Below are 25,909 nucleotides of genomic sequence, written 5' to 3'. Positions count from 1 at the left end.
AATTTGTGCATGTAACATGTCCAATCTGTGGCTTTTAGTCTACTCAAGTTGTTCTTAGATACTTGAGACTTACTCTGCCCTACCTGTCTCTTTGGAAAGCAGCCTCACGGAAATTATTACAGATGCAGTGAGAAACTGTTATGTCCCAAGGGGAGGAATTCTGATTTAAGAATGCTATTTTGAAGTTCTTTTAAAGCTTATTAAACTTTATTTTTGTACTTCAGAAAGCATAGAATAGGACAAGCTGATTAAGGAGAACAGTTATCAATATAAGACCTTCTAAAGAAACTGCTGGTACTCCATTCATCCAAGTGACTTTTTGGAAACAGAGTGTCATGCTGACAGTGTGAAATGTTTCCACCTGGGCTATCACCTTTTTCCGGGTGAAGATGAGGAACTAACAGAGCTGTGATGCTGCTGTTTCCACCACCAGGGTACAGGAATGAAAAGCAGTTGTTTCTTGAGGATTTGGTAGTGGTAGTAGCCCAGCCATCTGATCATAGCAAAACAAAAAGTGAAAGGAATTGCAAAAAAAAAAAAAAAAGGTGTCCACAAAGCTAAAGAGACCTCTATTATTGAAAAATATTATATTAAATGCACATCATCAAGCTGTCCTCATACAGAGGAAGGTTGGGGAGTTTAGTAAGAGGCCATTCTGTCTGTATTTGTAGTTTTATGAAGATTGCAGTCAAAAAGATACTTGTATCAGATGTGGAGACAGTTTCTAAAGGTGAGTATAAAGAGGTGGAACAAGCATATAGGGAAAGTGTTGGAAAGGCAAAAGGGGAATAGTCAGTTACAACCAGCAAGGAACAGTAGAAGACAACAGGACAGGTTCTGTTAGAGTTCAGAGGAAGAAAGAGAAGCTGAAGGCATGCTGCGTAATTGGGAAATGAGAAATAACAGAGGGCAATCTGAAGGATTCGACACTCTGCTTTCATCTCAGAAGAGAACTTGCACACTTCTTGCCAGCTCATAGGAAGTGCAGGTCAAAAAAAGGAAAGTAGTAGTAGTTAAAAGAAAAAGAAAAATCTGGAAATCAAATACTAACAAAAAGGGGGCTCAGTAGTGAATGGTACAGTAAAAGGAGACTTGAGTATTATCCACAAACAGATTGAGTCAGCATCGTGATATCATGACAAAAGGGGGAAATTCTTTTTGGGATGCATTAGAAAAAGACTCATTACATAAACCAGGAGAAGTGACATTCTGCAATACCTAATGATAATGAGGGCTCAGGTTACTATCCAGTTTTTGACACCATGTGTGGAAACTCAAGAGGAAGGCAGCAAAACAGAGAAGTCTAGAAAACATGACCTATAAGAAATATACGTGTTTGACTTAAGAGAGGGAAGGAGCATAGGTCTTAAAATACTCTAGTATTTTTTCATATAATATAATAGAACAAAAGTAACTAGATGCATGAGGCTTGTATAATGCAAAATCACTGGAGATGATGTAGGGTTATTTGCTATAAAAGTGCTATAATCTCAGTCAAATACAACAAGACCTCTTTTTTGTTTGTTTGTTTCCCAAATGGGAAATTAAACTTGTTGATGTAGTATTTTTACTTTGATTACAACTTTCATGAAAATTGAAAAGTCATTTTTTCCAGGGCAACCTCAATGGTAGTTGCATCCTTTTCATGGTACATATAAGCATGTTTTCTGTGATCGCACAAAATACTGTATTGAGAGGGGCTGTTGTTTCTATGGGAACGTGAAAACTAGGAGCAGCCTTATTTTGTAACCTCTTTGCAGTTATGATATGTCTCTTGTAGTTAGTTTAGTGTGAAGTCACCGCAAGTGGAAAAATGTTTATAGGATAATAAACTTCTAAATATGAAGGCTTAAAAGGATAACCAAACCCAGCAGAATGGGTGTCACAGATGCAAAAGTGTTTGTCCATTTGATGCATACAAGATTATCAGTTCTTCCACAATATCAATATTTTTTGCATTGGATAGGTGATGCAGACAAATAAAAAGGTGATCATGGTAATTTATCTTTCCAGCCTTACAAAGGCCCATCTATAGCAAGGAAATGCTTTGGATTTTTCTTCAGGGTAACTGTCTTAACTTATGTATATCTTCCTAATTTATTCTGTACAACCAGCTCAGGCCAGTTCACAGTTTCTGCTTGCTTTCTTTTGCCTTTTCAAAAGCCCTGAACTCAGTATATTAACTACACCAGCACACCATCTCTGGAAGTTGTTTTTGTCTTGGCGCTCTAATTTTCATTGATGCTCAAGATTACATTCGAGACTTCTCCACAGTTCCATGCCTGTCTTTCATTTGTTTTGAAATGCAAAATTTGATTTCCTTAGAGCCTTATAAAATTAAATCTGTGCCACAGCATAGGTATTTCATACAATTGACAATAGCCTGAACAAATACATACCGCTTGTGGGTACAATATGGGTATGTTTTGCTTTCTCTCCAAAAGTGGGATACCGGCTTGATAGGCTAATAGTCATACCTGATATTGCATGCTTTAAACAACATTCTTGAAATAAATTTAGTGAAATTACTTTGTGCATCAGGTAAGTCTTTCAGAAAGCTCTTACTCTCTATGCTTCTTTCCCTTAGCAAATCACTAAAGATTACGTTTCTTTCTGGGAGCGAGAATACCTTTCACATAAAATTTTAGACTTCAAGAAGATGATGCAATCTTCTCTTGAGAAAACCATACATAGGTTTTTCTGAAATCAAGGCATTAAGTCTTTTATCTAAAGTCAGGAACAATATTTGGTTGGTATCTCTTGTTGGCTATCAGATGAAGAATTATGCGAAGAATGCATTTAGCAGCTGCTGGTTTCAGTCTAAGCCACGTTCCCAGTATTGTTTGTCCCTGAGATTGACTGTCTAGAAACAAGAAAATATTATTTGATCAAGTTCTTTTCCCTAAAAAAAATAAATGACTCTTTCCTCTTGTAGCCCACTGTTGTTAAGCATGTAGCTTAGATTTAAGTGGTTAAACACAGAGGAAGACATTTCTTAGAGGAGATTTGCATTTTTGCAGGTTTGGGGTTGTTTTTGCGGGGGTGGGGAGTGTTCTTCAGATGTTACAGGTCATACATAAAGATTTTTTTCATTGTATTATCTGTTTTTCTTAGCAGGAAACATTACAACTACTTCAAGTTACTAACTCTTCTAGTGATATTGTTTGAAGATTGAAATTGTGACCCTTTAAAGTTGACAGCAAACCTTGCATAATATGGTGGTTAAGTTTGTGTAGAGACAACATGGAGAGACCTTCTAGAAACTGTTTGTCCTAGGATCTTAGGAAAATTGACAAAAAAAGCAAATGCTTGATTGAGTGGGAGAATCCTGGTGATATGTATACAAAATTCCAGCCTCTGTGTCTCATCTAAATGGCACCTCCCATTTGTTTTCAGCGTAATAATCTGAGATATCTAAGTGGAGTTTGTTGTCACATTAGAAGGTTGCTAGATTGTGCTGTATCTCCATTAAATACTTGGAGTGACTTTCTTGCAGCAGGTCAGGTACCCTGGTCCTGCAAGGATATGAGTTTTATGTTTGGGTCTTTTGTAATAGGGCAATAAAAATGCTGGAGCCCCATCTAGTGCATGAACATTTAACACTGCCAGAGAAGTTATAAAATGTGTCGGAGCAGAGAGGATGGAAGGCAATCCCATTAGTGGGAAAATTTTAACCTTTTTGTAAAATGACTTGCATTACTACATCAGTAACAGATTGGAAGAGAAACGTGTAAAAAGCAGTGGTCAAACGGAGGCTTATTTGGGGAAGGTGATTCCATAAAGGTTAATCTTATTATGCCTTAAGGGACTGCATATATTAAAAGATATAAAGATATTAAAAGATTTAACTGTGTTAGAACCCAAGTTTGAGCAGTCGAGTTGAAGTCTGAAAAATAACTGTGAGACCAGGACATGTTTACCACGTTTAGGTTAGATAAATCTGGTTAAATCCAAGCACATTTGACCTTGCCCTGTTGCTTTTTTCCAGAAAAAAATTGTTAATAAACAGAAAGACTGGGACTTTCATGTTTGATTATGCAATTTAGGATTGTGGGTAAAATCCCAACTCTGTGGAAAGTCAGCAAGACTGTTTTCATTAATTTCATTTACATCAGCTTTCACCCTTGGATTTTGAGATTAATTTTCCTCAGAGAGCTAGGATTTGCTGTCCCTGTGAACTTGAACTTCCCTGCAAAGGTTTGGAAGGAAATCCTCTTAGAAAACCAGCACTGTAAGTATAATGGGCTGGCCAGTAGTCTCCCTTCTCCACCAGAGAATAGGGAAGTTGCCTTTGAGATTCTGCAGAGCCAGTTTTAAAATAAAACAGATACAGTGCACTTTTTTAACTTCTTGAAAGGTGGGGAAATACTGGTTTTAGTCAATGTGCATTTTTTATGCATAAATGTTTCATTAGAAAAAGGAGTGGTTTTCTTCTAAACAATTCACCTTGACTGTTTTAAGTCATTTTCTTTCAATGATTATGTACATATTCATGAATAATAAGATTTTGTAAAAGAAGAAAATCTGAAATATTAGTGTTATTTTAGGAAATTCAATGCATCAATATTTCTAGCAGTATAGAAAGCTACACCTATATAAAATTCAGCCTTCATTAGTATTCTTTACAATTATGCACCTAAATTTGAGTATGAGTATCAAATAGAAATCATTGGTTTATTAATGAACATGTTATGCATGTACATGTTAAATGCTCTATTGGATAAAAAGCTAATTAGGGCTAATGACCTGCATTTTTGTTCACAGTTTAAGTCTATCTTGACCAGACTATGGTCAGAAATGGGCATAACATTGTGTTTTGTAAGGCCTATGGATTTATAGAAGGACTAAGAATATTACAAGCCTGCTGGTGATGATGTCACCAAAAGTATAGTGTATTAAAATATATTTGTCTTTTTCAGTGACAGTAACCAAAATCAGCTGCAGGGAATTTTTAATACAAAAAATTTACTGTAGTGTTTTTCTCCCCTAAAAAGTATTTTCTGAGGTAGATCTGTACTAGTAGTACTCCAAGTTATTTATTTCAGCATTTCATGCAGCCTATGATAACTTGTTCTACAGAAAAGAAGTTTTCATTGTAAATATGAAAGCTTTTTAAATGTAATCTCTGAATTATAAGAAATTCTTCCCTGTTTTCTAGATTTTGGAATCATCCATGTCTCTGTAAAGCTTTAAATAGTACAAGCACAGTTGTGCTGTGCCCTCAAAAGAACATCTTTTCAGCTTAACTCTGAATTAGAATGCAAAACTCAGAAATTACTTAACTCAAACTGATGTGTCATGAGGACAAATAAACTGTTATGCAAGCAAATTTAAAAAAGGTTTTTTTACTATAACCTGAAGAAATTAAATTATTTCTATTGACCTCATCAAATTCTTGTATCTGCTAGAGTGCTTTAAAATCACAATAATTTAATTAATGAGTTTCTTTTAAACAACATAACCGTAAACCCCCCCAAAAATAGGAAACTTAAGATAATGTCCATATTGCACATTAAACAACTTTTATTGTCTAGTTATGCTTCAGCAGGTAAATACACTAGTAGCTTGTAATGCAATGCTTATTTAATAAAAAATACTGTGTCAAGTAGTATTGGCCTTGAGGTCAAAATCAGTATTATTCATTGTTATGGGAGCCACACAGTAATCCGTACTTCCACATGCAGATCATAGGACCTGGCCCAACGTCCCAGGAACATTGCAGGGGTTGGTTTAGATCCAACACAAGTAAATGTCTGTACCTCATCAGGGGCTAGTAGGCTGCTTCTAAGCTGCTGTTTCTTCAGTATTCACCACTTCATTCTCATAAGGGATGCTTAGGAGCTTCACACCCTGATTCCACCATTCTCAGCTATTGCTGCCCTCCTTCCACCTTCTTCTCCAAGAGAGTTTTCTGAAGTCTATTTGTTTCAATGGTCAAGTTTACAGTGGTGTGCCACACATACTTTTATTGATGCATATTTATGGAGTGGATGAGCATGTTGCAGATGGGAACTTCTTAAGCTAGATTTGCTGCCAAATCTAGCATATTGTATAATTACACCTTTGCTAGCACAGCGATGCTGTCACTAATTTGAATACCTTGCTAGGTAGGAGGCTTTCTGGTTGCCCCCTTAGAAAATGTGTAGGTTGTAGGCTTTTCAAATATGTCTGCAGACCTGGCAGAAATTGTAATTGTGGGTGACTTTTCTAACAATCTGAGCTCAAATACAAGTCATGGATCTTTTAGTAACCTGTCATCTCCAGCCCCATGCTTGTCCAACATGAAAGTGAGGGGGACAACTTAAAACACAGTTGTGCAGGTGACTGTGACTTCAAAATGTAGTTTCATTCATACATTGGAAAATAATTTATTTTACTTTCCTATTGTTCTTCCTGCTCTGCCTGTCTAAGAGTAATAATTTAGGTTTTTTTCACTTCTGTGGTTTGATTTGATTGTGATTATACAAGAAGAGGTAAACTGAGAAAAAGGTACCACTTTTACATGTTCAACTTTCAGAGTATAGCTCAGCTTGGGAGCATTTAAAGGACAAAATGGAACTTTAATGATTTAGCCTAATCAGTCCTTTAGTTGCTGGAAAAATGAATGCTGATGTTCTAAAATAAAACAAAAGCAAGGAAACAAAACCCCAAACCCCACCACTTGTACTAAATGAGGTAGTTGAAAACTATTTTTATGCAACAAACAAACTTCAAGATGTGTAAAAGTAACATTGGGAGTTAGATTTTCAAACTTTGAAACAGCAAGAGCTGTGAAATACTATTCTGAATGTGCTCAATTGTATCACAGCATTTAAGAGATCTCAAAGTGATGATTGGTCTTATTTCTACCATGTGCCAAGCTCTAATGACAGAGCTGCTGTTGCTTAAGTAAATGTGCAGATTCTACATTAGATGGTAGAATTTCTGGAGCAGTTGTAGAGAGACTATTTGTTATTTATAGGAATTCTAAAAAATTCAGGAAAATCCTAAAGTTAACTTGTCCAGGTTTTACCATCCTGCACCAGTAGTCACAGTTGTCTTTAATGTAGTCTCTATGAACTGTTAGGGGATATGAGAGTGTAAGAGTTTTGGAATCAAGGTAGCTGTCAGCATTTGAGAACTGAGTTTGGGTATTTTTTTAAAATTCAAATTGATTGGCTATGAATGCTATTTGTAATTAATTATCTTTTTGCCACGTGTTATTTTAGGGGAATGAGGAGGGGAAAAAAGTTGTTTATTTTAATTATGTTAATATAGATTTGAAACTTGCTATAAATTGCCATCAAGGACAGTTCTGTGCATATGCCATAGCTCGTGAAAAATTTAATGTGTTGTGTTGTATTTCCATGTTTAGATATTGCAAATGGCTCCAGTTCAGGAGGATACCGCCCCCCTCCCAGAACAAAAGAAGTGATCATCAATGGACAGACAGTGAAGCTAAAATACTGTTTTACTTGCAAGATTTTCCGCCCACCTCGTGCCTCACATTGCAGCCTTTGTGATAACTGCGTAGGTGAGTAAAAAAAAGATATGACATATGTTCAATTTAGTAGCTTATATATTGTTGTGAATACTTTTGATATGAGAGAGAAAAGAATCAGTTAGTGACAAGATTACTCATGAGGTCACTTGCTGTGTTCATCCTTCTTTCCTACAAACTCTGTTAAATGGTAGGAATTTTAGAGGAGGCAGAAGAGGAGATTTGGCCTAACAGATAGTTGTTGCTAATCTAGGAAGGAAAAATATCTTCTGATGAAGTAAGGAAGAAGATCTTCTGATCTTCTGATACATCTTTCCTGACCTGCTCCGCAAGACAAAGAACACACCCAGTTCAAATAGGGCTGCATAGTATGTGCGATGAACTTTCTCATACAGAGAGGACCAAGCTTTACGGGAGTCTTAGAATTGTTTCCTTCACCAAACTGAATTGAGGGCAAGGAGCTGCTTCTGCAATTCATTTCAGACTGACTGTAAGGCACAGTTCAAATGATGAGGGCTTGCACTGTGACCAGAATATACACTGTAGGTGATTCTTACTTTGAACAGTTTTAAGAATAGAAATTCTGAAGTCAGAATCCATAAGAAATTACTGGGCAAGCATGCTATTTTGAGAGTAAGTAGATGATGTCAGGACCTAAGGATACTTTGTAATGGTAGGGGTTTTTTTTTCCTCTGAACTTCTTGTCTTTTTTCATGACTAATTTCTTTGGAGGGCAGGCAAGGTGATTAAGATATGCTTGGATTTAAAAGCAAACAAAAAACCCCCACCAATCAAATCTGACTAGTTTTCTAGTTAATTAGATCACATTTAGAGTTTAGTGCAGCTGATTAGCACACTGTTGAGCCTGGATCTTGTGAATTCAAGAAAATAATGTAGAAAGATGTCTCCAGCTGAGAAATGTAATTGCAGCATTCAGCAGTGATATTTTTAGATATGAAGCAGTCATTGGAAGAATTGCAATTTCGTGTTTAGAAGATATTAATTTAGGAAGTACACTTACATCAGAGTGAAAAGTTTAGCCTTGTGGCCCTGTGCTGTTGATTGGTATCTGTAGATGGTTCCTTCAGTAAATAAGTTTTTCTGGTGTGTTAGAATTTTCTAAGTGTTGTAAAAGCTATTGAACTTGGCAAGTAGGGATGTTTATTAATTGCAGTTGACACATTTTCAGAAAAATATTATATCAGATGTGTAACCTGGACATTAGTGTTGTGGTATTGCTCAGCAAACCTGATAATGTGAAAATGCAGTTGTTGACCAGTGCAGTAAATAAAAGTTAAAGGCTGTTGTTTTTACCGAGAGAGTGCATAAATAACAGCAACTCCCACACATGCATCCTGAAGCTTATTTTAAAATAGTGTTTCAGCTTTTTTAATAAACTGATAAGAAGGATTTTTCTACAGGTTATTCTGTAATCTGATTGTGTCCTTTTCATACTAAATTTGGAAAACCTGCTCTGTGAAACATACCATTAGTGATGGGGGGGAAACAACTTAAACAATCTTTGTCTTTTATGTCTGTGATGAAGCAACAGATGTGAATTATTATGAATGTATATCAGAAAAGAGTCTGAGCAAATGACTCATTTAAGCGATAATTGTATCCAAGAAGATTAGTCTTTTCTGCTCGTAAAATAGGTATGATCATTGTCATTTCCTCTTGCACAGCTTTTAATTTGAAGTTATTTGTTTTAAAATAATTCCATCCATTTATTGGAATGAATTTGCTGTGGTTTTTCTCCTCAGTGTTTATAATGGGAATTACAATAAACTATTACTTTTTCAGGGTACGTTGCGTAGTGCTTTTGTTTCCTGACTAGGTACAGGTATTTATCATATAAATATTCAGCTGTATTGAATGCAAAAAGTGAAATCTACAAGTACCTACAACTAATTTTCTGTGAAAAATAGGTGTCAAGAAAACCGGATTGCTCGTGTACTTGTGGAAAACTAACAGTCTAAGAGCGTACACTTAATCAGCATGTGTTATGCAGTTTACCTCCACTCTTAAGTTAGGATTGTCTTTGTGATTATGCTTTTATTTAATTTTAGTTTGTGAATAAATCTTATAATGGCAATGAGTGGTCTTGTGCCACCGTCATTTGCTAGTTCCTTATCAATGTAACTAAACCAATGCAAAAATATTCCTACTTCGCATGCATACGGATATTTAAGTAATTTACGATTGCAGCTCGCTACCAATATGGCTATGCGTTCCTTTTTACCACATAGTTCCTGAAGCTTTTGCTGCATAGTTATAAACTAACTAGTGAGACTATGTGATACAGAAATGGAGTCTTTCTTCAAACCAGCACTCCCTGCTCAGAAAAAACAGTATGCCACTTTTACCTAAAGGTGTTTTATGATACCGGGCAAATGAATGCAGTGTGAAAGAGAGGTTCTTTCATTCTGTATTTTCTATTGATGCTTTTCATTCTGTAAGGAATCCTTAGCAGCATTTTAAATATGTAAGTACATACAAAAATATATTAGTTGCTAGGTTTTTTTCCCCCTTTTGAATTAATCCTAACTTTCTAGTTGTCTAGTAAGCATATCTGTTACTTGATCTTGTTTCTGATTTTCATTTCATCACTAAATTGTTTTATAAATGGATACGTAGTATATTTAGATAAAAATATGAAGAAATAGCTTTTAAAAAAAACCCAGAACTAATCTGAGTTCTACCCATAGTAATACTTCAAACTCCTTTAGTTTTACAATATTTTCATAGTAGTATCCCAAAAAAAATTTGGATTTTCATACAAATGCAGCTTGTTGTATTTATATAATGCCTTCAAAAATTAGGTTGCCCTGAGGCAAATATCTTGAGTGTATTTCTGACTGACTTTCTTTAACTGCCTTTGTGAATAGCAGTTGGAAGTTAGCCCCTCAAGGGTTTTCTGTGTACCATTATGTTGCTTAAAAATTATAAATTAATTTAAAATAATGCACACACAAACACAAGAGAGACAGACTTAAAAAAAAAAAAAGAATAACCACAGCAGACATAAATTCTGAGCATAAGTTCAAGCTAGTTATTGCTGGATTTTGACAAGAGGTTTTGATTGCACTGTGTGATGTTAGTAAGAAGCCAATGGCTGGACTTGCTTCTGAAATTACCAAATGACCTTTTTCATTTATTTTTGATGATTTCAACATCAGTTGTGTAATTTCCTTTTTTGTTTTGTTTTGTTTTAATAAATTTTTGTCTTGTTTAACTTGATTTCTATAATAAAAGCTGAACAAGAAGCAGTTGACTATTTCCAAACAATTTATTTAAATATAGTACGGAATGACTAATGAGAAACAGTGAGTAATGATTAGCAAGCAGTAAAGCAAGTTAGTCCAATAATCTAAATGTCTAAAGCCTTCCTTGCATTCACATGCCTTCATTTTGCTTATCAAATGAAGTAACTGATTTAGAGTAAGGCAAAAATCCAGTATGGTGGAAGAAGAGATCCACCATTTATATTAATCTAAGAATATAGCCTTTTTATTTGTTTCAAAATCCGTATATCGTAAATTTGTGTGTGACATGCATAAAGATAGCTTCTCTTCTCCAGTTCCACTGTGTAGCTTTCAACACATGATCTTTTTATTTTTTTTTCCCCACAGAGGATTCAAAGCTCAAATTTTTGAAATTGGATGTCACAACTTAACTTAGAAATGTTTAGTTTGATTTTTCAGAGATAACTGATGAACACGAGAATGGCATACTAAGCTAGACCAAAGTTTTGGTTCATGCAGTAGCCTGTTTCCCACTATGGCCAGAGTGGATCCCTGGGGAAGGACGGGAGAAGAGGGCGAGCACTGGGGATGCTTCCTGATGAATATTCTCACGCTCTCAGAAATTTTCAGCATAGGCCTTCTTGAACCCTGGGGGGTTATCCCTTTCTTTTCAGTAGCTATTGATGGATCCTAGTTGGCCTTCTCTGTTCCTAATATAAACTTCTTGAGGTGGGGAACCAGGATACCAGTAGTGCTGAAGGTGTGCATACCATACTGGCAATTTCTATTGATGTTTCTGTTTTCTGTAGGAGATAGGATTCCTCTCACTTGTAAGTCTGACTGCTTTTCTATAGATCCTAAACATGAGACCAAGTGTCAAGATTTTGACAGAAAACATGCTATATTAGAAGCCAATAGACACCCCCTTTCTGGTTAAATCATTGCTTCTGTACAGCACTTCTCCCAGGCAATTACAGGCATCATCTTTCGGGTTTGGTCTTGACCAGACTACATTAATTTATTGTTTTGAAAATACAAGTTGTTATGTACACAGCAGTATGCCGAACAGCAGAATTGGAATAAAATAATTGTTTTTAAAAGTAGTTTTCCAGATTAGGCACCAGTGTTGTAAATTTATTTTCTTAAAATGGGGAATTAATTATTAAAACACATGTAATATATAACACATGCAATGTAAGACGAAGAGTGAGAATTACCAGTGTCTTCTGGGAGAAGCTCTTCCCTGTAGTCACTCCAGATACCACCATCTTCCAGCCTGGAGAACACAAATTACTTCAAAAACAGGCTGAGAGTTGGCATCGTAACAGTTTGGTTTTTATAACACCGACAACTGTGTGTGAGAGTAATTTTCCCAGGACTTCGTGGTCCTTTATAATCAGTGTGTATTTACTTGATGTCAGGACTTTGTTTTGCTTGGTTTTAATTCCATTTTGTAGCACTCTTCCTTCATTACCTTATTATCTCCCTTCTTGCTTTCCGTTCCTTTTCATGACCTTTGCCTATTTCTTTCCTTACATTTCCTGCAATGAGGAGAGTACAATTTGCACTTCACTTTGGGGCCTGACTTTTGAACCTGTTAAACCTTAGCTCTGGGTCTCTTGGCGTGACTCTTTAGCTGAACAGTTAAAACTATAAAGTTGGTAGTTTTACCCTCTTCTGTTTCCCTCTTCTGTTTCCCTCTCCCTCTTCTGTTATACTTTTTCCCAGTTTTTACATGTGAGAAATGGCTTTGGCTTTTTTGTTTGTGCTACCTTTTTGAGACACCCAAAAAGCTGCCAAACAGAGTACACACCAGCACTTACAGAAGTGATATATTATTTGTTGGTGATTGTGCCATTTACATACTAGATGTACTTTAGAAATTCAGGGATCATGGCATGTGTGTCAAAGCCATGTGTAAGTCTAAGCCAAAGCACTGGAAAATATGGCTGGAAGTCTCTTTAAAAAAGATAATAATATTATAGGTTACTTCAGAGAGAGGTTGAGGCTTATATATTGGTCTGCATATAAAACAAGCAGAGATGATCATAATACCCAACTGTATAAATGATGTTGTAAACCTCAGGTGTCAGAGTAAAAATGAAAGAGAGAAATTACCAGGAAAAAAAAAATATTAGGAACCTAAGAAAATAAGCAAATATTTACATTTGGTGCAAACACAATTTGAAAGATGGCTAAGGAATTCCAAGGCAGATACAAGGCAGCAACAGAAGTGTAAAAAAAAAAAAAAAAAAAAAAAAAAAAAAAGTGCTTTAATGTAGAAAAGAGAAGAACAAAGCCATGAACTTTGTGGATGCTGGTACCTGGTAAGGATACCACACTTCCCCTAGGGACGAGTTGGGGTTTTTAATTCTCTTCCTCCACGCTTGGGTGTGTGTCTGGCACTTGTTTGGTTCCCAATGTGTGAAGGTAATGTATTGACAAGAATAGGTATGTAAGGAGAGATTGTTAAGCAGTGAGGTCCTTTGCTGTGCACTCTGAAGAGTGCCTATCCTCTAAAGAGTACCTATCAAAGAACAGTCATTCTAAACTGCTGCTGCTGCTGCCTTTGAAAATGTCACCATTAATGTGCATGCAGTCAAAGGGGTTTGTTGTTAATTTGTCAACATTTATTATTGGAGGTAGCAGTGAAGTGAGATATGTGACAATATAGTTTAATTACTATGAGCTATCCTAGGGCAATGGCTGGATGTTTTCCTAATAAATCAATTGCTATTTTTATTTAAAAGATTAAGCATGTTTATTTTCTTTTTTTGAATAACATTAGTCTGCCACTATTGAAGTTGATTAGCATGGAAAAAGTTGACATTGCAACTGGTTTTCTTAAAAAACCCCACCCAAATAGCTTATCTGTCTGGGACAGTATTTAAACAATTATGAGAGTGAAATATTTGTTGAGTAGCCCTTGTGTTTGTGCTTCTGATTGACTTTTTGTTGTAGATATCCATGCACATTATTAATTTATTTCATTAATAGAAGCCTATCTTTCACAATGTTACATTGCTGTTTCCATTTGCATCACCTTGTAGAGATTAGTGTAGTATCCAGAATGTAATCTGGAGTAAACCTTTGGTGAGTATTTCCCAAATGTAACCTTGAGGCTAGAAGGCTCTTTCTGTTCGGGTGTTTTGATTTGGGATCAGAATACAAAAGTACTGAAGCTCGGTGATTTAAAGGATCCATTGTGCATTGTCCATAACAGATGTTCTAAAATAACATCAGCATGCATAAAAAGTAACTTGCAATCAGTCTTTTGTTATTCACCATTTCTTTTCATGTTAATTTCTACTCTGATTTAATTCCACAAAAGTAACAGCAAAGGCATTGTCAGGGGAATGACTGTCACACAGGTGAATGTTGTCTAAGTTAAATTGATCCACATATTTGATTGCTGTTGCCAATTGATGGCAAGTCCCATCAGTTTTTTTAAATATGATTAAATAAACAATTTTCTTGACTGTAAAGGATTTAATGCCATGGTTATATTTGCTTTTGTGCATGCATACATGACTCTCAGCAGGCTTTTGGGATTGAACTGCTATATCTTAGAAGAAAATAAATATTTTTGGTAATAAAAAGTATTCCTTATATGGACTTTTAAAAACCTCATTTGTTTTCCTAAACATTTCAAGAGCAACCAAATTCTGAAAGTACTGTTTGTCATACAAAATATCAAGTCAATAAGCCTGAATAGATGTGGTCATATCATGACATCATAGTCCTACAAAAAGCTGTAATTGTCATCATTATGAATATGTGCAGATGTGTCAGTATCTCTACATAATTGTTCAGTGTGTGTCCATGACAATGCACTTTGTAGTCCTATGTTGTACTGCTACTATCAAAAGTAATTTTGAGTAATGCTGGCCCAGTTGGTTGAGTTGTAATGTGATTTTTTGACTGACGCAAGATTTGAATAGTGGGCTGTTGACTCTTCCCAGTCCTGGGATACATGTTTGCATCTGTTAAATAAAGATGGTAGCATTTGGTGAATGCCTTAGGTTTGTATCTTTGCCCTACAATGCTTTACTTGAATGGGATGGAAGAATTAGCAAGTGAATTCTAACTTGTGCTCATTGGAATGTCCTAGTAAAGTGACCTAGATATTTTTGCACCTGTAGACTTTTTGTCTGAGACCTGCCTTCATATTAAGCTTTAGAAAATGTATGTTGGCGTGCAGTGATCCAGTTGAGCAAAGGAAAAAGGAAGCAGTTCATAAATAATAATAAATGTTTCTGAGATCACAGTGCGAACAGACGAGAAAAGCTGCAAACTGAAGGGCCAAGCTGGCCTACAAATGTTCCAAGTAAAAATGCTTTTTTGTTCCTTGTAAATGATAAAGCTTTTATTAAATGTTTTGAAAGAGGAAGCAAAGCATTGGGGTCACTTTGTACGTGGTTTCCTGGAGTGTGGTGATTGAAAAATGGAAGCTGAACATATAAGGATAAGTCTATATATAAGTCATATAAGGATAAGACATATAAGTCTACACGCTGTGCTGTGAAAAAGTAGAGATTTGACTCTTTGGTTCTGAGCAACAAGGAACGTGCTTCAGTGTGGCTTCTGAAGGAAACACTCTCCATCTACAAGACCATTGCTTATTAAAATGGGAAATGTTCTCAGTTTTGTTTTTATCTGAGATATTCAGATTAACATTTCTTAAGCAAGCTTTCAAATGTAAATGTTTTGGGGAAGGTAAAAACTGAAAGAAATGTCTGAAGTATGATGTAACTTGTATGTTCTTCTGTCATCCAGTTAGCATGTATTATTAGGTGAGTGTTAATGAGACCACTGAGTCCTGCTGACAGCTTGCTACTTCCAGAAGGACAGTACCTGAACTTCATCCTCACCCCCCCGGTCCCCCCCTTGTGTGATTCTCTCCTTTGTGCCTGTTCACACAGCCCTTAGTAACACACAGCCATTGGTAAGCCAGTTTTTCTCACTAAGCAATGAACAAAATAATTCCACTTTTTCTTTCCTGACAGTTCAAGGAACTGACCTGACTCATCAGCAGCTTAGACAATGAAAGAAGGAAGCGGGATGAAGTGGCAGGAAAGGCAGCATGTGACTATCTCTTTCACTGCTACTAAGCTTTTAGATTGGCTTGGTTATCTTGTGAAGCCTCACCCTTAGGATTTGGTTATGGGGATGCTGGCTATCCTCAGAAGTTACTATCCAAATTTGAAGTTGCTGATCACTTGGGAAAGACTAGTAAGATAAAGTCACTGTTGCAGGTTTACTGATGGCTCTTGAGGTTCCTTATCTCCTTGGTTTTCTGTGGTCTTTACAGCAGCATTTTTAGTCTCCATTTACCATCTCCTCTTTTCATTGATACTTCACCTTATAAACTGTTCACATATTTTCTCAGTCTTTTTTGTTTGCTTCAGTTTTTATTCTCAGACCCTGAAAAATTAATCAAAACTGGATTTCTCCTGCAGACCTGATAAGTGTTAGCCTGTAGTAAGGTTGGTGTTACAGCTAAGCTGAATTAACACTTAACTGCTTCTGAAAGGGTAATTTCATCCCTTCTCTGGCAGTGTGTTCTCACTGCTTCACTTGGGCCAGCTTTGGTGTTTGTCTGATACTGTGATGAGCTGGTCTGGGGAGCTAGGCAACAGAAAATTAACCGTAGTTTTAAGTTCATCTGGCTCTGACAACCAGCGCTGCACAGGGTAAAACGAACACCAGGCTTGGCCTAAGGACAGAGAGCCATAAACACACAGGCAAGGGATTGTTCACAGAACTGCTAAAAGGGGAGAAGCTGGGCCATCTGTTTCAGCAGTAGTTCTCGATTAGGTAGATATGACTGTAACGTCATACCACATCCTGAAGGCAAATACCTTTCTTCTGTTGCTTAAAATTGAGTGCAGGAGGATGATCTGTCACAACTTTTCTATACATGAGATGCTTCCATAGACAAACTTTTCAGCCCTTGCAGCTTTCTTCCTTCCTCATTAATAGTTCTAATACACTTTTTATTAACAAGAGTTTGTATTACCAGTGTCTTGATTCTCTTCATTTGCCTCAAATATTTTTACATTAACCTTGTCAGAAATGTATGATTACCTATACCCTATAAATTTAAACCAGAACTGCAGTCATCACCTCTAAACAGTTTGTTACTCGTCATAACAATCAGCTGCATTTATATTTGCTCTGCATTTTAAGTTTGAGGGCCAGAATTCCCAGTTTTTCTCAGCACCAGTAGTTCTTCATTTCTCAGTGAAGGTAAACCTTAATTTTTCTGCCAACATTGTCCAAGCCAAGTAAAGATGTCAGGGAGAGCTTCCTCTTCCAAATCATTGGTTGTTCAGTTTGCAGGCATCTGGAGTGCCAGAGGTGAACCTTAAGATATTGTGTTATTTCATTAATACTTGTTAAGCCATGTCCTTTTGTAAGGAAGAAGAAACAGCTCTAGATTTAAGAGACTTTATATTTAACAGCATTAGAAGTCTGCTTAGTATGTGTCTGTTTATTTTGCCAAGATTGGCTTTTTTCTCTTGCGTTAACAACTAACCAGAGCAGCTCACAAGCTGTAAGGCTATTATCTTTAACTTGTATTTACGTATTTTTCTCTGCTGAGTAGAATAATCTGTTGCTTTTTAATATACTGTTTTGTGGCATATAGCATAAACATCACATCCCTTTCTATGTTATGATTGAGAAAAATGAGGCCGTTTATTCATTCATAACACTCATGTAAACCCTTTAATATTTCTCCTGTTTCATTAGAGTTGATTCAGGTTTAACACTGTAGCAATGTTTTTCATATCCAACTAGCCTTTTCTGTCCATTTTTGCTTTACAAACATCTTAGGTTGTTACTTAGCTTCACAATGATTGGCAAGGTATTTATTGAGAAAGAAGAGCCTTTCAGTTTACCAAGAAAGTTTGAAGACAGAAATTGCAAAGGAGTGACAAGTAGGTTAAAAACATCAAGTCAGTCTTTAGTAAGGAATATATATGTATGTATATATATTTATGTGTTTTTATAAGGGGGGGGGGTGTATGTGTGTGTTTGTCTGCATTTATCTCAATCTATCAAATAGATGTCTACATATATCTAAATATTGTTTCATGGCTAGATACCGAGCTTTATGTCAGTATAATTTGTTGATTCCTACTGTGTCAACATAGAAGAGAATGAATGTGTATATATGGAATTCATCTTCCAAAGGCATGTCATGATTTTTTTTCCTGAAGCAGTAGGGTACAAAAGTACCCTAGGATTATGCTCTTTAAAAGGCTCTATAACTGTATTTTTCTTTGTGTTATTTTTTGCTCATGTGTTGTATTAGGTGCCCATTAAATGAAGTGTTTATCAGAGCATAAGAACTCATTCAGAAGCACAAATGTAAAAATAAGCACTGTTCCAATGCAATGTCAACTTATTTTGGGAATACAACTGTATTGCACTGAATAAAGGTAGTATTACCTACCCTTTTAGATACCAGAGTGTTTAGTTCTTGGTATTCTTAGCAGTACTCATTAAATCAAAGTATTTCTGAAGCCTTATCCTAAGAAAGTTCACTAACTTCACCTTGAATAGCCCCATTGGAATTTGAAACAGATTTATGGCAGAAACATGTGGTCCAAACAGCTGTCACGCAAAACCATTTTAAAAAAACCCTGAAAGTGTGGTGAACTCAGAAATCTGTTGTGCATGTTGTTTTGACTTTTTTTTTTGTAAATGAAGATAATCCTAAATATGTCCTTCAAGGAAAACTTCTAATGTAGGTCTTGAACATAAAGCCATAGCTAAAATAAACTGGTGTGCTTGGACAGATGTGCCTCTTTAACATAGGGCTTAAGGACTTCAAATTTGTAGCTCGCCTTGCCTGTGGAATTACAAATAGTTTGATATTGTACATCAATGGAGGCATAAAAGTCACAGAAAACAAAACAGGATTTGGACAAGGATCAGAGAGTGAGAGGGAGTCAGCGTGAGAGCATCTGTCTTATGGTATGATCTTGGATTTGATTAAAAAATTTAAAATTCTGTCATTCTGTCAGTGTAATCTCTCCAAAGCAAAGTTAGGAAATGCCGGTTTGTTTCCTGACAGTTACTCTGTTTCCATTACCCACCGTACTGGGATGGGAAGGCAGGTCCAGGCTTCCTGGGGAGTAGCAGAGCAAACTGTTCTCTCTGCTGCTTTCCAGTGCTGGGGCATTTCCCCTGTGTTGGGGACACTAATTTCTGACCCACCCTGGCCTTTTCCTGTCTCATGAACGAGTTGATCTCTCAGGGAAATAAAGGGAAAGGATTTGGTTTAGTAAAAAGAAGAGGGAGCCTATAGTGCGAAGGGTAACAGAGCATTCAGATGACATCTACCAATTTTTATACCGTGTGGTTTACAGAAAATTCCTGCAAGAATGAATAGATTATTTAAAAAACAAACAAAAAAACCAAACCCCCCAAAAGTATAAGCAAATTTTACAAGGCTGTCTGAATCTTAACACTTGAAAAATGGCTTATATGAATGGTTTTACTATTTTGAGAGGTTTTGTATGGCATTGTGAACTCTAAGTGGAAAAATAGGTGGTCTGGAATGGAGAATATTTTTAGTGAAGCAATAAAAGGAAGTGGGAGGGTGTAAATATTTCATATACCATAATGGATGGATGAGATGATAGTAGACATAAAGTCAGAGGTGTGATCGTGACAGATATAAATAAAACAACATAAAAACCTCCAATTTTGAGTAGAAGAGTCACTGGAAGAAAAAAATCCTTATTTTGAAATAATAAAATCCAGTTGAGTTGGTACCACTGCATGTGACTGGATAAATACATGCTTATTGGTCTGACTGCACACTTTATCACAATAATGCTGTTAGCAGGAACTCACCTCAGCCATGCTTTGATTTCTTTAAAACCTGTAAGGTTTCATTAAAATACTCCCTTTTTCTTTTCTATTTTTTCCTTTCTAAATAAGAATTTCTCTGTGGCTAATCTGCAAATGCCAGTTAAATCATGAGTTTTAATATAGTATTCAGAGAGCTTTTTTCAAATAAAGGGCATTTTATTAATTGTTTTCCATTTTTTTTTCTTCTGCCTCTCATTTCAGAACGGTTTGATCACCACTGTCCCTGGGTAGGCAACTGTGTGGGGAAAAGAAACTACAGATTTTTTTATATGTTTATTTTATCTCTGTCCTTTCTGACAGTCTTTATATTTGCATTCGTTATCACCCACGTCATCCTTCGTAAGTATGCTGGTGAAATCAGATTACGTATGTAGCCATTTACTTGAGTTTTTATTTTTAAGTTAATCTTTTGATCATTCAGGATTTATTTATTTATTTATTTATTTGCCTTTTCTCTGAAGCTTCGCAATCCCCAGTGAGTCCCATTCTGGTCTGTAGTAGACCCTGGTCATGGTAGTCATTGATCTAGTGCTGGCTTTATCTTAATACAGTATTAATTTTCTTAATTTTTTGACTTTTATGGACAGTTTATTGGAAAAGCAGCACACATGCTGTATGTCTAAGTATACAGATAGTATCATTTTGCCAAAGAACTTTTCTGTGCTTTTTTTAACTGTAAGCATGGGTCACTTGCCATTCAAACAAACACGTAAATTGCTAAGAAATAGACTGGAGCTAATTTACACTTTTTGTTGTTTGCTGTTTAGTTTTACATCTTTTTCTACCCTGTTTTTAACACAAGTTACTTTCATTTGTATAGACATTCTGAGAATAACCAATTTATAATTGAATGAATCAGATAAGCTATAGGAAAAAGAATATTCATGAGTTTGATTTTTTCTTTGTATTCTGGATCGGGTTTGAGGAGAGTATTTTCAAGACCCTTTTGGGTAGTGCCTTTTTATTTCCACACACATAACAAATTTTGTTAGCTTCTATATGATGCTGATGTTCTAATTTATGGTGATAGGTTATATGACTTGTCTTTAAAGGCCTTTTGTATGTTGTGGGGTTTTTTTAACCCACTATCACTAGGAAGCTTAAGAGTGTTCTGTCTTTCACTAATTATATAGGATATTGCCTTAAACAATATTTCTTTAATGGTTTTGGAAATTGGATCTTTTTATTCCTTTGTATTCTGTATTACAATGGAAACCTGATAGAAGTAATAATTTCAGTTTATAACACATTTATAAAGCTAACTTGATAATGGCAATATTTAGAGAATGCTTTACTGAAAAATATGCCAGATTGGGCTCAATTTCCTAAATTACTTACACTGTGCAGGGACGAAAATTTGTATTTTAAAAAACCAGAACTCCTCCTCTTACTTGTGCTTCACAAAAAAAAGATAAGAGCATTGAGCGGCTCTCCTGTAGCTCAGAAATCTAGCATATAGACTAGAGCTAGGGCCACTTTTAAATTTGGGGGAGTCTGAATCAACAAGTTGTTCTCACTGCCCGATACAGCGTTTCTAATACCAGTTGAAAGAGCAGAGAAAAGATGTACATATTATTTAAAAAGGGAAAAGTAATTATTGGAAAGAGAACACTTTCCATTAATACTCAAATCTTTGAAATTTATTTGAGCATATATGAGCATATACATGCACGCTTTTTACATTTAAGAAGAAGTAAGCATGGGTTTTTTCTGTCACCTTGCTCTGCTAGAATTCAGTAGTTGAAAATACCTGTCTGACGCTATAAAGCTACTTTTGAAGCTAGCCTACCTGTAAAACAGTACAGTGCTTTTTTTTGCAGTTTTCAGCATATGAATTACCAATATTATGCCAATATTTCATGTTCTGTATGTTAAGTGGAATTATCCAGTGGATTTTAACTTTGCAGTGTCCATACCTAATTCTAAGTGTGAATTAGACAAAGAGCAGAGAAATGAATTGTGCCTCTGTGTGGTTGAGCAGAACTTTAGCACTGTGTAGATGTTACAGATAACGTATAGTAAATGTTAAATGCTGACTTAAGTATATCAGCTGTAAAACCTTCTCACTATGGAGGTTTATTTACCTTGGATGAGACAGGAAAAACCTCCGTAGTTCTAAAGACTGTTTGGTCCTCAAAGGCAATGGGAGCAGGTATGAATTGTGATTGGTTCCTCCATATTTGTTTCCTACATTTGAGCTTCATGGCCAGCTTTCCAATTTATCTACTATAATCTTGACAGAGTCCAAAAAAAAGAGTTCTTTACAAATAAGGTTTCTTTATCATATCGATCACTCCACTCTCTTTGTGCCTACCATGCTTCTAAAAGTCCTCATATCTACCTTTCTAATAGTTACCACTCAACCATTTTCATTCTGTTTTGCAGCCCTGAAGTTCTTCAGCTGATGCTAACCATTAAGCAGGATTCTCCGTTACTTAATCTGAACCTTTGCAATTGGCATAGAGTGCTTTGTGTTAGCGTGTCTGAATAAAGTCTCAGTTTTTAGACCTGGGACTATGATCTTCCTGCAGTGTTTCGGTGTCATCCATCTGTATTTCCACAAGTTCTGGCAAAATTCTTGATTCTAGAGGAAGTCCTGCTGACTTAATCAAATCCTGTTCTTAGCTCTTCTGAAGATGATCCTAGCAGGATTACCTTCCCATCAGCAACACTTTATTCTAGATATCCTGTGTTAGACTGAATGCCTTCTGACAATATCCTTTTAGGAAGGGACTGAGGGATATTTATAGCAACTTGTGAGCACTGACCTTAAAAAAAAAAAAAAAAAAAAAAAAAAAAAAAAAAAACACAAAAACCAAAAACCAAAAAACCCTACCACCTTTATGGTTCATCTTAATAGGGAAGTTCTTCCTCTGACCTTGTTGATTACATAGGAAACCTGTTTTCTTTTTTTTAATATCTCTTGATTTAGAAAAATTGTTGAAATCTGTTTCATTTTCAATAAATCTTGCAAGCTGGCATTTTTCTAGTTTTAGGTGGCATAAGTGGTGATGAGATGTGAGATACATCTTAACTCTCTGTTTTCTGCGGTCTTACTTTTGAGGCATTCATTGGAAATTTGCCCTTTCCAGGATTAAGAATGTTTGCACATAGTATTATTGAATATGATAAAATTACTTTGTAAATCAGATACTTTAAAGGCATTGTTTTGCAAGATTTTATTCCATCTCCCCAAGCTTAACACATTTTCAATAGTAGTGCCTATCTTCACAGTTACTCAGCTCTGTTTGAGGCATCAGTATTTCAACTGTATGTTGCAGTGAGGAACCTTCCCCTTCTGATATATTGGGAACTGCTTGGAAGAGTGTGACCAGCAGTAGGGAATAGAGATCACACCTACCTGCTGCCATTGCCATTAAGGATCCTAAAAATAGTAAGAAGGTAGGGGGAAGTTCCACTAGTCTTGTGCCTTGAGGCTAAGAACCAGTTATGAGAGTCTGAAAAGGCTCAGAAATACAAGGTAAGTAACTTTCCCTTTCTAATGGCGAACAGTAAAATTGACCAGGCGGGTCTAGAGAATATATATGTGTATACACACACACACTTTTTTTTTCCCCTTTTTTGTTTTAAAGACAAAGTTCTTCTCTCTTCATACAAATCTTCAGATGAATTTAGCTAAGGGGAAACTTTTTGCTGTGGGAAAGACTTTCAGCCTGATGCATTTAAATAATTTAAATTATAAAGTAAAATGCAAACTGTGTGCCTTATGCTTATGTGACATTGAGTCAATTTCTACAGACTAATTCACTTGTTGCGTATTTATCAGAAAATTGTCCAATTGCCCTTTTTGATGAATATCTCATGGCTGTGGAACCCAAGTGGATGCTTCTGCATCTCTAGTTCATTGGAGCATGCTACTCTTGACCTGTTTTCAGCTAGTGGATATTCTCGTATTTGCCCAGAGGCAGCAAGCACCTATTAGAAAAACCTGTGCAAGTGCAGTAGGAGCAGGATTATAGTCTAGAGAACTTTGACTGCTTCCAGAACAAAGGAGGGAAAGTTGAGAATCTGGGTTTATAGTATAAATTTTTCAAAGTAAAAAAGTTTCTTTGACAAATAGTATTTCAAACTAAAAAAGTAGCTTATAAATTTTTTGTTTCCATATTAGGTCCGAAAAGAACAGGAATAATCAGAAATCTTGTTCATGGGAAAGTATGCAGGCATCAATTTGGTATGACTGAGAAAACATCCTGCAGATGTTAGACCTGATAACTTACCCACGGTTTTTTTCTGACGTTGTTGCTGCTGAGCAACATAATCTCAGATTTATATTAGTAAATCTATTCTATGATTATTCAGTTGATCTTCAAATATTAATTGCATTAACTATGCTGAAAACAGGCTGTAGTCCAATTTCTTACTGAGCTGGTAATTTTGGGTTCTATTTCTACAGGTTCTCAACAAACAGGGTTCCTCAATGCCCTGAAGGACAGTCCTGCAAGATATCCTTTCACTGAAACAAATTGTAGATCTTGTTGCAAAATAACATCTGAGGTGTGTTTTTGCTTGTTTTCTTGCTATTGTTGGATATGTGCATTTGGGACTTTTTATCATCACTTCCTGCACAACAGGATTTCTCACCACGTGTTGGAGGTAGGAAAGAGACTATAGCCTGGGATGGTTTTTATTCTTCATCTTCTGCAGAGCAGTAGTCTTGACAAAGGTCTGTGGTTTCCATGTGTGATGGAAATATGTTCCCTGTATTTGTGATGGAATTCATAAATATATCTCACACTATACCCATGCTGTGGTTTCATTTAAAATATTAAATAATTCTTCTGCTTTTACAACAGAAAGTATGCAAAATGACTGATTCCTGTCAGGATAGAAAAAGTAGATTGTGGAATAACTGCAACCATAAGCTGTCCCTGAAGAGTTCAATTCCTGAAAGTATTCTTATGTTTATTTACTGTTTTTAGAGACGTCATTTTCAAGTATTAACCTGTTAAGTTACATAAAAGTATACACATGCATACACAAGGACTGCTATTGTTGTTCAGCCTGGAGAAGAGAAGGCTCTGGGGAGACCTCATTGGTCTTTACATATATAAAGGGGGCTCATAAAAAAGACAGAGAGACTTTTTACCAGGGCCTGTAGTCACAGGACAAGGGACAACCGTTTCAAACTGAGAGGGTAGATTTAGGTTGGCTATAACAAAGAAATTTTTTACAGTGAGGGTGGTGAGACGCTGGAACAGGTTGCCCAGAGAGGTGGTAGATGCCCCATCCCTGGAAACATTCAAGGTCAGGCTGGATGGGGCTTTGGGCAACCTAATCTAGTGAAAGATGTCCCCGCCCATGGTGAGGGCATTGGACTAGACGATCATTAAAGGTCCCTTCCAACCCAAACCATTCTGTGATTCTATTCTGTGAATACTCCGTATTCTTTTTGTCACTTCATGGGAGCTTTCTGTATATTTTACACTCAGTGAGAATGGAAAATATTCCTTTTTCCTGTCTGAAAGCAGCTAACATAATGGAAAAATGGGAAGCTGATATAACTTCTGTTTAGTTTCTTCCTTACATTTCTGTACAGACTGTAAGCTTCCCACTCCTTATGTGTATGTTTTGAACGATTCGTGTCTGAATAAGAAGTTTGCACCTCTCACAAGGTTACTATAAAAATAATTCTTTCTCATACTTGGGCTGAGGAAAAGTCTTTTGTGCACAGTTTGCTCTTTTCCACAGAAGTGTAGGAAGAAAAACCTCTTACTCTGTCATTTGTAGTTGTGCATAAAGGCAGACCTCTCTTTCCAGGTAGTTTTTCCAAGTATCAAATTCTCCAAATTCTGCAGGTATGGGGTTTTTTTGTGTGTGTGTTCATCAGGTAGAGTCATTGAGCTGTAAACTCCCTTTTTAAGCAAAGCCACTGTTCAGATTTTTTTTTTATAAAAGATTTTACAAAGCCCAAACAGTTGTAAATAGTACAATAGCTTCCAATTAAAACAAGTACAATCAATTCTTACGAAAGATGATTCTTTCAAACTGTTTTCAAACTGAGAATAGCTTTCAATTGTCCTTAAATCAAAAGGTAATTGATTACGCATTTGAGGATCCTTATACAGGAACAATGGGCTGCTTATTCATAATTTGTATTCAGAGATGTGCTGATTTGAAAGGCTCAGTAGCACATCTTGTAGAAATGGCCTGGTTTGATAGTGATATGTTGGACAATTTAATAGTTTGGTTACAATCCCTTCACAGTAAAAAATGAAATTGTCCAGATAGTATTGGGAATGCTGCTTTGGGGCAAGCCAGTCAATTCAGGCACAGAGGA

The 25,909-nt window shown here is 36.1% G+C and overlaps 1 protein-coding gene across 5 annotated transcripts in view; it reads left to right on the top strand.

The window, feature by feature from the left end:
• The window catches only part of ZDHHC14 (zDHHC palmitoyltransferase 14), a 112,558-nt gene that overhangs the window by 68,117 nt on the left and 18,532 nt on the right, over window positions 1-25,909 (top strand). For all 5 annotated transcript variants that reach the window (XM_072856042.1, XM_072856043.1, XM_072856044.1 and 2 more), the window contains 3 exons: window positions 7,355-7,513; window positions 19,813-19,950; window positions 24,026-24,074. In XM_072856042.1, coding sequence (XP_072712143.1) covers window positions 7,355-7,513; window positions 19,813-19,950; window positions 24,026-24,074 — 346 coding nt within the window. The remainder of the gene's footprint in view (window positions 1-7,354; window positions 7,514-19,812; window positions 19,951-24,025; window positions 24,075-25,909) is intronic.

The sequence above is a fragment of the Ciconia boyciana genome, chromosome 3, assembly GCF_034638445.1.
Source record: "Ciconia boyciana chromosome 3, ASM3463844v1, whole genome shotgun sequence".
NCBI classification, from domain to species: Eukaryota; Metazoa; Chordata; class Aves; order Ciconiiformes; family Ciconiidae; genus Ciconia; species Ciconia boyciana.
Note: the sequence above shows the minus strand (reverse complement) of the source record. Positions and strands in the feature narration are given on the sequence as shown.